Below are 13826 nucleotides of genomic sequence, written 5' to 3' on the forward strand. Positions count from 1 at the left end.
ATGTACTTCAAAATGTATACAATTATTATTAAGTCTTCTAAATTGTTAAAAAAACAAACCATTTTCTTTCAAAAGTGATGCCAAACGAGATGGAAATATATATTTAGTTAAAAAAAAAAGGTACAGTATGTATGTGACATATTGCAGTTCAAAATAGAGAAAAATGTTAATTTTTAGAAAATGTCATCAATTTTTGGGATTTTTTTAAATCAATTTACACAAATCGTATCCATCTACTTTTACCATTAAAATAAAGTACAACGTGACGAAAAAAACAATGTCAAAATTACTTGGCTATGCAAAACTATTGCAGAGTTATTCTCTGATAAATTCAGACATACCAAATTTGAAAAATCTGGCTTGGTCATCAAGGTCCAAACAAGCTTGGTCGTTAAGGGGTTAAACATTGACTTAAAATTAATTTAAAATCTTCAAAGCTTTGCTCTCATTGGTCTTGGTGGACTAAGTGTCTTGTTTTATAAGTGGAGTTATTAATCCGGAGTTAAAGTCCCTGTAAGTACTCTTCTTCTTTTCTTTACTTTATCAATTGTTCACTGTTTTCTTTGTAACTGGGATAATGGACAGCAAGATCGGAGGTTTTCTTCAGTTCACAGTTTGCTATATGTATTCACGACTGGAGCAGGAGTTCCAGGGTAAATGCCTCTGTGGCAGATGTGAGCTGCTTGTTCACCTGGAAGCTTGCATTACAGATCTGGAGGAGCAAAATGCAACACTGGGGGCGATAGACAATCTTGAGCGGAGTATGCTGCTCACTGAGCGCACAGTTAGTGGGGTAGAACTGGAGGGTGAAGACATAGGGCAGCAGGACCAGTCAAGTAGCTGGGTTATTGTAGTTAGGGCAGTAGAAAGGGGTCCTAAGAAAAGGAAGGCCAATCCTGTTTCTGTTGTTCCAAGCAAAATTGACAAGTTGGGTGATGATGCGAGGGTGTCGGTCTTAGAAATGGCAGCCCTAATGTACACTGATCTCCCTAACAGCCGGGAGAACAGCCCAGCTAGTAGTCGGCGGGATGGTAATGCAGGTAAGGCAAGACAATTAGTAGTTGAAGCGGATACTATAATCAGGTATTGCATAGAAGATGCATAGAACAATTTGTCGCCAAGACCGCCTCAACCGAATGGTTTGCTGTCTCCCTGGTGCCAGGGTTCGGCATGTGGTGGAACGGGTGGACAAATTGCTGGGAGGGGCTGGTGATGATCCAGCTGTTGTGGTCCATGTCGGTACCAACGACAGAATAAATGGTAGTTGGAGGAGCCTTAAGAATAATTTTAAAGAACTAGGCTACAAGCTGAAGGGAAGGACCTCCAAGGTTGTATTCTCTGGAATACTGCCTGTGCCATGCGAATCACAGGAAAGAAAGCCGGAGCTCAGGGAGTTAAATGCATGGCTTAAAGGCAATGTGTTGCCAGAAAAACATGTTTTTTTTTTAAAATTAAACATTTAGTGTGTGGGTGATTAAACATTGTTCAAATTTTTTTTTTTTTTTTCACGAGTCAGGAAATATTATAAATTAATTCAAAATTTATAATACTACCCATTTTTGGTCACTAGATGGAGCTATTCCCAAAATTGCAGCATTGCAACATTGGGTTAAAAGCCCTCGCTCTAGTGAGCTCTCAGCATCCCCCCCTCCTTTATCCTGGCTAGTGCCGGGATAAACGAGGGGTTTGAACGGTGTAACCTCCTACACTGTGTGTCGCCATTTTTTGAGCTAACACACAGTGTAGTAGGTTTACATACAGTAGTAAACACACACGAACATACATTGAAATCTCTTACCTGCTCCTGCCGCCGCGGCTCCCTCCGGCCCGTCCGCTCCGTTTGCTGCCGCAGGTCCAAGTGCACAAATCCGGAAGCCGCGACCGGAAGTAGTAATATTACTGTCCGGCCGCGACTTCCGGTCCACAGGAAAATGGTGCCGGACGGCGCCAATTTCGAATTGGACTGTGTGGGAGCGGCGCATGCGCAGTTCCCACACAGACGCCGTACACTGAAGTCAATGGGACGGGAGCCGTTCGCAGTCCCTATGGGACTGTGGCTGCCGTATTCCATGTCTGTATGTGTCGTTAATCGACACAGACAGAAATGGAACAAAAAATGGCAGCCCCCATAGGGAAGAAAAAGTGTAAAAATAAGAAAAAGTAAAACACAAACACACAAATGAATATAAACGTTTTTAATAAAGCACTAACATCTTTAACATATAAAAAAATAATTTGTGATGACACTGTTCCTTTAAGTTTTGGCGTAGAGGAGAAGGCTTTGGGTTCCTACAGCACTGGGCTGACTTTTCATTGGGGTACAAACTGTATTCTGCAGATGATTTGCACCTAAATGGAATGGGGTCCACTGTGCTGGGGGAGAGAGTTCTAGCTGGGGTGGCGGAGTATTTAAATTAGGGCTGAGGAGGGAGGTCAATGTAGAAAATAAAGGGGTAGTTGGGTAAGAGAGGGGTAAGATTATATTGGTGGGGGGAGAAATAGACTGTGGGGAGAGGACTAGGAACAGGATAATGAGATCCTCAACAACGTTGAAAATAAAGATGCCAAAATAATGTCAATCACATTTCTGATACCGAATATGACAATTTGAAATGCAAGTTTGTTCACAAATGCCAGAGGTCTAGCAAGCAAAATGGGGGAGCTAGAGGCCTTGGTACTGGAGGAACATATAGATATAGTTGGTGTTGCTGAAACATGGCTGGACTCTTCACATGACTGGGCTGTAAATCTACAGGTTTTTCACTGTTTCGGAAAGACAGGACATATAGGAAAGATTCCTAAAATTAGCTCTTGAAGCCCAAATTCAAATATAGCAGATTCAAACAAGTGGTCAGAGACAGAGAAGGGTCTAATAATAATTTTGTTCCACCCCTAGACCACGATCTCCCCTTATTGTATAAAGCACTGAGACCACTCGCTGAAAAGGTAATCCTACGCGTTTCAGTATCACAGATACATGTTATACGTCATCAGGGATTAAAGTTTTAAAGTATTTGTGCCGGTTAGCACAGTTTTTGTGCCGATTCTACCTCCCGAAGTGCCGGTCTTTTAAAAGGCTTCAGCCCTCCTCCTCTACTGACGTAGTTTCGGACAGCCGCTAATCCGGAGTAGACACGTCACTCATGACGTTTCAGGATAGCGGCGAGCCTCCTTTCTACTCGCCAATCAGAGGCAACTGGACGACAAAGCGTCCCTGGTAGCCCTGGAGATCCCAAAGCGGATGTTTACACATGCAGGGATAATATACAATGGGTAAGTTCAACAAAGAATAAGTGATCACCGCACCAGAACATTAATGACTTTGAAACTAGGGTTATAGATAGCATATGAATACTAGTATGGTTAAATTAGATAAATCATATCAAGCACGTACATAAGAGGTAAAGGGGAATCTAAGGCGAGGGAGGGGGGTTTATGAAGAATGCCAAATAGTCTGAGAGTCAAATGAATTCTATAAGTATGCAGAAAAAGGGGGATGAATAAGGGGTGAGATAATAGACTTTACTGTGGCAAATGGGGGAGCATAATCAGAGGAAGCAAGCATAGGAGATCTGTTCATTAAGACCTGATGGACTAATGGTCTGCAGTCGAAAAATCCACTGTGCCTCCTTTTGTAGGATCCTCCTATCCAGGTCACCGCCTCTCACTGTAGGTCTAATGTGCTCAACCCCTTGAAATTTAAGGGTCAAGGTATCTCCTTTGTGACATTCCCAAACATGACGAGACACTGGAGTGTCCTCTTTTCTCCTAATGTCACCTATATGGTCACGGATCCTTCATCTAAATTCCCTTTTAGTTTTGCCAATGTATTATAATTGACAACCACATGTGATCAAATATACAATCCCCTTGGTTTTGCAATTGATGTACGATCTGTTCTCAAAACCCTCCCAGTCCTAGTGCTTTTAAAATTATTATTGCATAGAATGGAGGCACATGCTTTGCATGAGCCACATCTGTAACTTCCTTTTAAGCTACTATTTAATCAAGTGCTAGGTTTTATCTGTGCACTCATATGGCTTCGCACCAGCCAATCCTTCACATTTCGTCCCCGTCTGTATGTAATAAGGGGAGACTCTCCTACCAAACCCCCTATATCCGGGTCAGCTTTCAAAATTCCCCAGTATCGTTGTAAGATTCCTCTGATCTCAATATTGGCAGAATCGAATGTGCCTATGACCCTTACAATTTCTTCGTCATTTTTCTTGGGTTTCGGGTTAAGCAGATCATTCCGATTACACCCAAGTGCATTTTGGTATGCTTGCTTTAAGACACATCTCGGGTATCCTCTGCGCCTAAACCTGCAGCTCTATTGTGTAAAGGTTTAGATAGCACCAGAGCACCATGATACAGCGGCCAGCCGCTACAACATTACAAAGCGCTCGTTTAAACACTATACCCAGCACGGCTCAGTGACTGAAGTAGCTTGTTAAGACTGAAACGTTGCACTCTGCCACTGGCATATAAAATAAAAATAATTTTTATTTCAATTGGTGTGCCGGATACTCTTTTCTTACTATAGGTGAAGCTCTGTTGGATCTATTCATTTCTAATAATGCAGAGCTTGTTGGCAATCTCGCTGTTTGTGAAAACCTCCGGTAACCGTCACCATAATATAGTTATATTTTACCAATACTGTAAAAAACAAACACCGGCTGGGAGGGAAAAAACGCTTTAATTTTAAGAAGGCCAATTTCCCCAGGATGAGGCTGCAATTCAGGACATAGATTGGGAACAACTAATTAATCAAATAATGGTACGTATATTAAATGGGAGATCTTAAAATCCAGTTTTTGTATAATTATAGTACAAAATTTATTCCTATAGGTAACAAGTGTAAACGACTAAAATTAAACCCCACATGGCTTACACCTTCAGTAAAAAGGGCAATATGTGACAAAAAAAGGGCATTTGAAAAATGCAAATCTGAGGGTACAGCTGTAGCCTTTGTAAATTATAAAGAGCTTAAATCTGTAAAAAATACAAAATGAAAGGCAGGTGGCCAATGATAGGAAAACAAATCCCCAAAAACTATTCAAGTACATAAATGCAAAAAAGCCAAGGTCTGAACATGTAGGACCCCTAAATAGTGGTAATGGGGAGTTGGTCACAGGAGATCATGAGAAGGCAGAGTTACTAAATGGGTTCTTTAGCTCTGTATATACAACAGAAAAGCAACTGATGTAGGCAGTGCCAGTGCTGTTAATACATCAATTAATATAGTTAATTGGTTGAATGTAGATATGGTCCAAGCTAAGTTAAATAAAATAAATATGCACGAGGCTCCGGGACCAGATGGGTTACACCCTAGAGTTCTTAAGGAACTTAGTTCAGTTATTTCTGTCCCCCCTCTTCATAATATTCGGAGATTCTCTACTGACTAGTATAGTGCCCAGGGGTATGGTCGCTGGGAAAATGTGGTGCCTATTTTAAAAAAGGACTCTAGGTGTTCCCTGGGTAATAGACCAGTAAGCTTAACATCCATTGTGGGGAAAATTTTTGAGGGGCTATTGAGGGACTATATACAGGAGTATAAAAAACGCACGCAGTAAAAAGAAGCGACATGCCCTATCCTGAGGCGTTTTCCGCCTCAAAAACCCCATTTAAATCAATGGAAGATGGTTTTTTGACACGTTTTTTTGCCGCGATTTTTGATGCTTTTTTTTTTTACACGTTTTTCAGCAACAAAACGCTTGCGGTCATTCCATCCTTCTGATGAAGAGATGGGTAAAAAAAAAGCCTAAAGAAAACGCGGCAAAAAGTGTAAAAAATCGCGTCAAACGCGTGTGGTGAAAAACCACTTAAAAAAACCGGAGCTGATTTTTCCAGGCAGAATTTCTGCCTGCAAAAAACCTCAGTGTGAACATACCCTAACCTTTCTCCCATCCCTTGGTTGAACTTGATGGACATGTCTTTTGTTTTCAACCGTACTAAGCCCTTATTCACATGACAGGGTTTCCCGGCCGGGTGACGGCCGTTCATAAATCGGCCGTCACCCTGCTGCATTAGGAACAATAGACCCCTAATGGGGCTATTCACACGACCGATTTTTTGACGGCCCGGGAAACCTGGCCGTCAAAAAATGGGACATGCCCTATTTTCAGCCGTTTACCCGGCCGCCCGGCTCCCATAGAAGTCTATGGGGCCGGGTAATACACTGCCATCACCAGAATGTGTCCCGAGTGATGGCCATGTATTCCGTCGCTCGCGCTCTCTCTCTCCTCCTCCTCACAGTGCAGAGTGCATGTGAGGAGGAGGAGGGTCTTTTTACGCTCCCTGTAGAAGTCGGAATCTCCAATCCCCGTCCAGGGATTGGGGATTCCGCTACAGGAGAAGTGAGTGACTACACTGTCCATATATAGACACAGCGACGTCACTCACTTCTGAAGCGGAATCCCCGACACCTTGGCCGGGGATTCCGCTACAGGAGAAGTGAGTGACTACGCTGTCCATATATGGACACAGCGACGTCACTCACTTCTGAAGCGGAATCCCCGACACCTTGGCCGGGGATTCCGCTACAGAAGAAGTGAGTGACTACGCTGTCCATATATGGACACAGCGACGGCACTCACTTCTGAAGCGGAATCCCCGACCCTGTGGCCGGGGATTCCTCTCCAGGAGAAGTCAGTGACTAAACTGTCCATATATGGACATTGAAGTCAGTGACTTCTCATGGAAAGGGGGGGGGGGATGGGTGCAACCTACAGGGGGCTGTGTGACATTACATACAGGGGGCAGGGTGGCATTACCTGCAGGGGGCTGGGTGGCATTACCTGCAGGGGGCTGGGTGGCATTACCTGCAGGGGGCTGGGTGGCATTACCTGCAGGGGGCTGGGTGGCATTACCAACAGGGGGCTGGGTGGCATTATCTACAGAGGGCTGTGTGTGGCAACAAATTTAAATGAAATTCATCCGATTTTAAAACGGACAGGGAAAAAAACGGATGCAAAACGGGTCAAAATTGGCCGTTAAAAACGGCAACACGGCCTGGAACGGAATCGGAATGGATGCAAACCGGCCGGGAAAAACTGCCGATTTTATCGGCCGACACTCGGACCCTGTCGTGTGAATGAGGCGTTACTATGTAACTATAATAGTTAAACTTCTATACTTTACAACTTTAATATTAAAGTGTCCAGCTGCGCTCTTCTTTTCATTTTTCACATCTATTTTATTGCGTCTGGTTTATTACGAAAATTATTTCTACAGAAATTAAAAATTCCATTCAAAGAGTAGACTAATTTATTTTTTATTTTACTACAGTTAATAAAATACTCTTGTACTGTAAAATACCACACAATGAAGTCTACCAAAAGTTCAAAATAACCATAATATTTCACTGTTAAACAATGTGTTTTATAGAATCCGTATCAATAAGCAACTTGATGTTGAAGCTGAGGAGTCCAAGACTGAGGAGAAAGTAGAAGGGAAGAAAAGAAGAAGAAACTCTGCAGGCAGACATGTTAATGAGAAGGAAAAGAGCGAGCAACTCGTACTTGATCCAAAAATGTCACTTGAAATTCTCTTGGCGGAAGTGGACAATGTAGCTCATGAAGAATTCCAGATCACTGAGGAGGTCAAAGTAAGAACATGTGTGTTTGTTGGCACATGGCCTCTTCTTAGATTACCTGTTTCCTTTGATTTCTGTGACTGTTGTGGGATTCACTGCTAATAAATGATAAAATATATTTTTTTCTTTTTTCACGTTTGTATCATTGGGGAACACCGCACAATGGCAGAGAAGGCTGACAATAGGTAGGAAGAAGTCTTCGCTCTGCCAAGGCAGGCGATACTCTTCCCACATACACTGGCTAAAGGTGTGTTCACATCAGCGTCAGGCTTACATTAATGGGTTCCGATGAACGGAAAGCCAAACGGAAGCCATAGCTTCTGTTTGCATTACCATTGCTTTCAATGGTAATACTTCCGTTGCAATTGGTTTCTGTCTATTTCCGTTTTGTAGAAGTTTCTGTTTTTTTCGCGGAAATAATATTGTAGTCGACTATGCTATTGTTTCCACAAATAAAACTGAATCGTAACGGAAACCAACAGAAGCCAACTGCAACGGAAGCATTACCATTGAAATCAATGGTAATGCAAACTATAGTTTTCGTTTGGCTTTCCGTTCACCGGTTCCTCCTTTTGGAAAGGTCAAACAGAACCCATAAATGGAAGCTGATGTGAACAGGCCCTGCATCAGTTTTTCGATTTGTGTCTGTAGGACGAGGACATGATTTCCTTCTTTTTGTTTTGTTTTAGTGTTATTTATTTTCTCTCCTTTAGCTACAGGTGGGTTGTCCGCCTAGTCAATCCCCTGCAGATGCTGGGAAACCAAGCAGTTCTCTGCACTGAATTTCTGCATCAGCAGGTGCAGTGCCAGTTAACCCCACTGTGTGTGAGGTTTCTGAAGAGGTGACCCTGCGGACGCCCAAAGAGGGTGAGTATGAAGATCTCCATCCTCTACACTACCTCCGATGCCTCGCTTTTCCCAGACAATCTGGGGACCTCAGAGCTATTCCTTAGTGGAAACCTGTAGTGGAGTAAGGCATCCGTATCTGTGGGAAAATTGTTTATTAGATAGTGAGACCCTATCTGGGGATTTTAGATCTGCATGGCAGCAGTGATAAGGGACTTATCCACAGGTCAGTGGCTTTGCTCCCTCTTCCCCTCTGTTTTTTTTTTACAGGGCAGGAAAAGGACCTACTGTTAGTCACTGTAGGGGGAGCCAGCGCTGGCTGTGCCACCCCTCTTCATTTCGCCACTCGTCCCCTAAGAGCTGCAGTCCAAGTCTTGTGCTTTAGCCCCCAGCCTGCATCAGTGCTAGGTCCCAGTTTCAGCCACTAATGCGAATCCACCTCCTGTGCACATGATCCACAGACTTTTTTTTATTGGGACAGGCCTTCTGTTTTCCTTCATCGTTCCAATGCCATTTCTGTGCGCTGCTGCTCAGAAGTGGTCCTCATTCCAACTGCTGCTTCATCTTTTTTTACCTTCTTCAGCCTCCCCTTTTTTTTCCCCTCCTAGGGGGTTATTTATAATTTTGTAGGTGAAGCTCTCCCCAGGGGTCACTATTCCCATCGACTTTGACTTATTTGTCTTTGTTTGTGTCCCTACTTCTTTGAGACATATCGTCATTTAGGGAGGAGACCACCAAGCAGCCGACGCAGGAAGTTTGCATTCGGCCAGTCTTCCACATTCTGCCCACTGTGACTGCAATCCAAGACACCCCCTCAGGATGTAGCTCCCCCTGAATGGACCAGGTACTTTGCTCAGGCCTTAGGTGACATTTGCAGATTATTCTTTATTTTTTTTTTCATAATCTACCCTTGAGTCAGCCCACTTCAATGCCCGCGTGTCGGCTAATCTGATTGGCAGCAGAATTTTTGTCAAGCGTATGGACGAGATTATTTCAGAGGCTAACAGCGGTAACAGGTTTTTCACAACAGACCCCCGCCGTCCACAGCCTTTTCTCACATCCTTTTGGTCATTTCCTAACTCTTCCTTCCAGAGAGTTCTCTTCCCACAAACTGGACAAGGGGACTACTTGTCTGACCGAGCCCAGGTGCTTACTTTCAAGCTCACACCTGCCTGACAACCACACACAGATTTCCTTTTCTGTTATTGTCATCCCTTACCTCGATCACCTTTTGCTGAAGTCCTCCTCCAGATAAGACTTTTCACAATCTCCATATTACTCTAGACATGTTGGAAAGATTCGGCTTGTTCATCAACCAGGAGAAATCCTCCCTTGTACAAACTCAGAACATGGAGTTTCTGGGAATGAACTTTAACACAAGATCTGCAAAAGTCCATTTACCAGAGGACAAGATCAAGACCCTTTGGGCAGAATTGGCACTTCTTCGCCGAAACACTCCCTCTTTCATCTTCTCTTGCATGCTTGTACTGGGCATGATGGTCTCGACCTTCTAGTTTCATATGCCCAACTCCACTCCAGGCCCATCCAGAAAGCGATACTTTCATGATAGGACAAGTCCCAGACTTCTCTGGACAAGTTCATTGTCCTGCCCTCTTGGATTCATCAGTAGCTGAGCTAGTGGGAGATCTTGCCAGCCATCACAAAAGGTCGGTCTTTTCTTCCCATCCAGTGGCTTGTCATCTCAACAGATGCCTGTCTGTCCGGTTTAGGTGCTGTTTTTGACGTCCAGGGCACCAAGCAGACTGAGGAGTCATCCGCACATATCAATCTTCTGGAACTGAGGGCATTCTTCCTGGCCTTCTCCCATTGGACGCACCTTCTCCAAGGTCACCCGGTTAGGATCCAGACAGACAACTCCGTGGCTAAACCACCAGGAGGCACCAGGAGTCGATTGGCTCTGTGGGAGTCCTCTTGGATTCTCTTATAGGCAGAGAGTCATGTACCAGTATTGTCAGCGGTCCACGTACCAGGAGTTGAAAACTGGGTGGCAGAATTACTAAGTCGGGAGATACTGGACCCATGGGAGTGGTCACTTCATCTAGACCTATTCAATCACCTTTGCGAGAAGTGGGGCACAACGGATATGAATTTCTTTGTGTCGCGTCTCAACCACAAGGTACCGACCTACGCGGCTAGGGTGAGGGATCCCAGGACCATCTTGATCGACGCCCTGGTTACTCCATGGGACGAGTTCTCCCTACTGTATCGATTTCTTCCCCTTCCCCTCTTGCCCAGTGTGCTCAAGAGGGAAAAGGCATTCCCGCAACTCTGGTGGTGAGGGGCCTGGTACAACCCTAGTCTGCTGGTGGACACACCTTGTTGTCTTCCAACTTGACCCGGCCTCTTTCAATGTCTGCTATTCCATCCCACTTTACATCAGCTGCTGTTGAAGCCAAGGTTCTGAGGGCCCAAGTTCTCTCTGAGCCAGTCATCTAGACAATGTTAAAGACAGTGAAGCCTCAATCAGCCCGGGTGGGACATGGATTGTCTTCCCATTCTTTTTTAGCGAGCCTTGGCCCTTCGTTCTCAAGTTAAGATTTTCTTGCAAGGAGTGGCTCATGCTGTACCTCCATTTAAACATCCCACTGTGCCTTTATAGCTCAATTTGGCCTTGAGAGCTCCTTTAGTCCCTACTTTTGAACCCTTGTGGGACATTTAACTGCACTTGCTTTCTTGGAAGGCTTCCTTTCTGGTGGCTGTCACTTCCATCAGACGCGTTTCTGAGAGCTAGCTGTCTTGTCCTGCAAGTTCTTAATTTGCATATCGTCATATTGCCCTTTGTCCCTATAGGTACGAGAACACAAAGGTTAAAAGCCCACTCCCCCTTTCCTATGCCCAATGTTTTCCTGTTCCTATCAGGTCAGGGGCACAGTGAGGTTACATGTGTATCCTTTTTTCCTAGGGGCCTTCCTGGGTTACACCTGATGCGGTGAGGATCGATCGGAACTTCCCTTCCTCCCTCTGAATACTTCTCCATTCTTCCAGTGAAGGATGGCAAGGATGGTTAACTGCCCTTCTGTGGGGTTATAAGTTGCCTACTGGTGAGCTACTAGGAATGGTATTCCTTGTACTTTCTCAGATCCTCCTCTGATTTGCTCCCTGCTGGTATCGCGGGACGGATCGGCAGGAGGTTTCCCCACACTTCCGATTCTTCTCCGTCCCGTAGTCAGTTAGGGGGGAGTGCGGACGTCACTTGCATTAGCATTGGAGGATGTGTTGACGTTGGATGCACGCAGTGTCTGCATGGTGTGTTTGACACCAGGACTCCTGTGCGGCAAACGTCAGCCTGATTCCGGGTCCAGCGCCCAGCGTGACGTTTTTGGAGTGCCAGATTTAAAATCTTCCTCCTCTTTTGCTGGGATGGACAGAAAAAAGGTTTTGATATTCAGAGGGGCGGTATCCATTGGCAGGCACAATGATGTCTTTGGGGGCAGGAAGATTTAAGGTAAGACATACCTGCATTTTTTTTTGTCTCTGTCAAGATGTTTGCCTCTGACAGCCTGATTTCCCAGTGCACTGAATATGCGGAGCCCTTGGTTATCCCTTGTCCGGTGAGTAACATCCCCCTATGGGTTTTTTTATACTGTTGGTTCCTTGTAGTTATTAAAGGGAGTCTGTCACCAGAATGTCAGAGTTAAACTAGTAACAGTGTATTGTAGGGGAGACTAACCTGTTTCTAACGTTTATTTTCAGTTTCTGCTTACTGCCTACATTGTAGAGAAATACGTTTTATTAAGTTTATGAGGGCGTTACCATTGCACCTAAATGCTCTTACTTCACTCCCCAGTTCAACCCCCCTCCCTCCCTTCTTACATTGATTGACAGGGGCCAGGCAGCGTAATTGGCGCGTTCATGCCTGGCCCCATACTTTCTGTAACACGCGCGCGCTTCCCTGCTCTAAACTCAGCGCATGCGCAGTACGATTTTTCTGCTCAACGTTCTAATCGGCAGTACTGCGCATTCGGAGAATAAAGAGCGGCTGCGCATGCGCAGTACTGCCGATTTTAGTTTGAGCAGTACGAGCAGAAAGATCGTACTGCGCATGCGCCGAGTGAAGAGCAGGGACGCGTGCGCGTTACAGATAGTACAGGGCCAGGCATGAACGCGCCGATTACGCTGCCTGGCCCTTGTCAATCAATGTAAGAAGGGAGGGAGGGGGGTTGAACTGGGGAGCGACGTAAGAGCATATAGGTGCAACGTTAACTCCCTCATTGCACCTAAATGCTCATTAAAATAAACGTAATAAAACTTATTTCTCTACAAAGAAGGCAGTAAGCAGAAACTGAAAATAAACGTTAGAAACAGGTTAGTCTCCTCTACAATACCCTGTTACTAGTTTAATATGGACATTCTGGTGACAGACTCCCTTTAAGAAGTCTCTTGTCGTTCTCTTTTTCTATAGGGAGAACAGACTCCTTCGACTAAGCCTAAATCTCAGACCTCTCCATTCCAGACCTCTCAGTTACATAATCTGATTGGGAACAAATCCCAGTTGTCACTAGACAAGAAAATCTCTCTTCTCGCGAACATCTCTGAAATGGTGGAAAAACCAGGACAATCTGGTGGTATGGATTTCAGAACCACTCCTTTCCACAACATACGCAAGTGCCTGGGGTAGGGGAGCTCCGGTTGAGGACAAACTTCAAGGCAAATGGCCCTGAAATCTAACAAATATTTCATGCAACTACAAAGAGCTGAGAGCAATCTGGGAATCTCTTCTAGCCGCTCAAGACATTCTCTCAAATTATTACGTCAGGATATACTCTGACAATTCCACCGCAGTGGCCTTCTTACATTATCAAGGTGGGACAAGGCACAGTCTTCAGTTCCTATCAGAAAAGATTTTTTGAATGGGCAGAGTCAAGTTATTTCTATTACAGTAGTTCGCCTAAAAGGAGAACAAAACGTAGCGGATTACTTAAGTCGGAGTCAAACGTATCCAGGAGAATAATCCTTAAACCAGGAAAACATTTGTATGCTGTCCAGCAAATCTGGTCTTCCAGTAGTGGATCTCTTTACTTCCAAGAAAAACAACAAAGTGAAGTGCTTTTTTTTTTCTTTAAACCCAAGGGACAAAGCACTAGCAATAAATGCTCTGGCGCAAAATTGGGACTTTATACCGGCATATGCCTTCCCGCCTCCTCCATTGATTCCAAGAGCTCTACAGAAAATTCAGAAGGAAAGTCTTTGTTGCCCCATAATGGCCTAAGAGAAGCTGGTTCATCCTACTAAAATAAATGGCAGTGGAGGACCCTGTTCCTCTCCTCTTAGAAAAGATTTTCTCCTGCAAGGTTTATTGTTACCTTAAAAACGGTCTTTCTCTAAGCCATTACCTCGGCTAGAAGTGAACTATAGGCCCTCTCCA

General features: G+C 44.5%; 1 protein-coding gene across 1 annotated transcript in view; it reads left to right on the forward strand.

The window, feature by feature from the left end:
• LONP1 (lon peptidase 1, mitochondrial) overlaps positions 1–13826 on the forward strand; it is a 160874-nt gene that overhangs the window by 44328 nt on the left and 102720 nt on the right. Inside the window, exon 4 of the mRNA XM_075863488.1 lies at positions 7387–7606. Within this exon, the coding sequence (XP_075719603.1) occupies positions 7387–7606 (220 nt within the window). The remainder of the gene's footprint in view (positions 1–7386; positions 7607–13826) is intronic.

This window comes from Rhinoderma darwinii, chromosome 1 (genome assembly GCF_050947455.1).
Source record: "Rhinoderma darwinii isolate aRhiDar2 chromosome 1, aRhiDar2.hap1, whole genome shotgun sequence".
Classification (NCBI taxonomy): domain Eukaryota; kingdom Metazoa; phylum Chordata; class Amphibia; order Anura; family Rhinodermatidae; genus Rhinoderma; species Rhinoderma darwinii.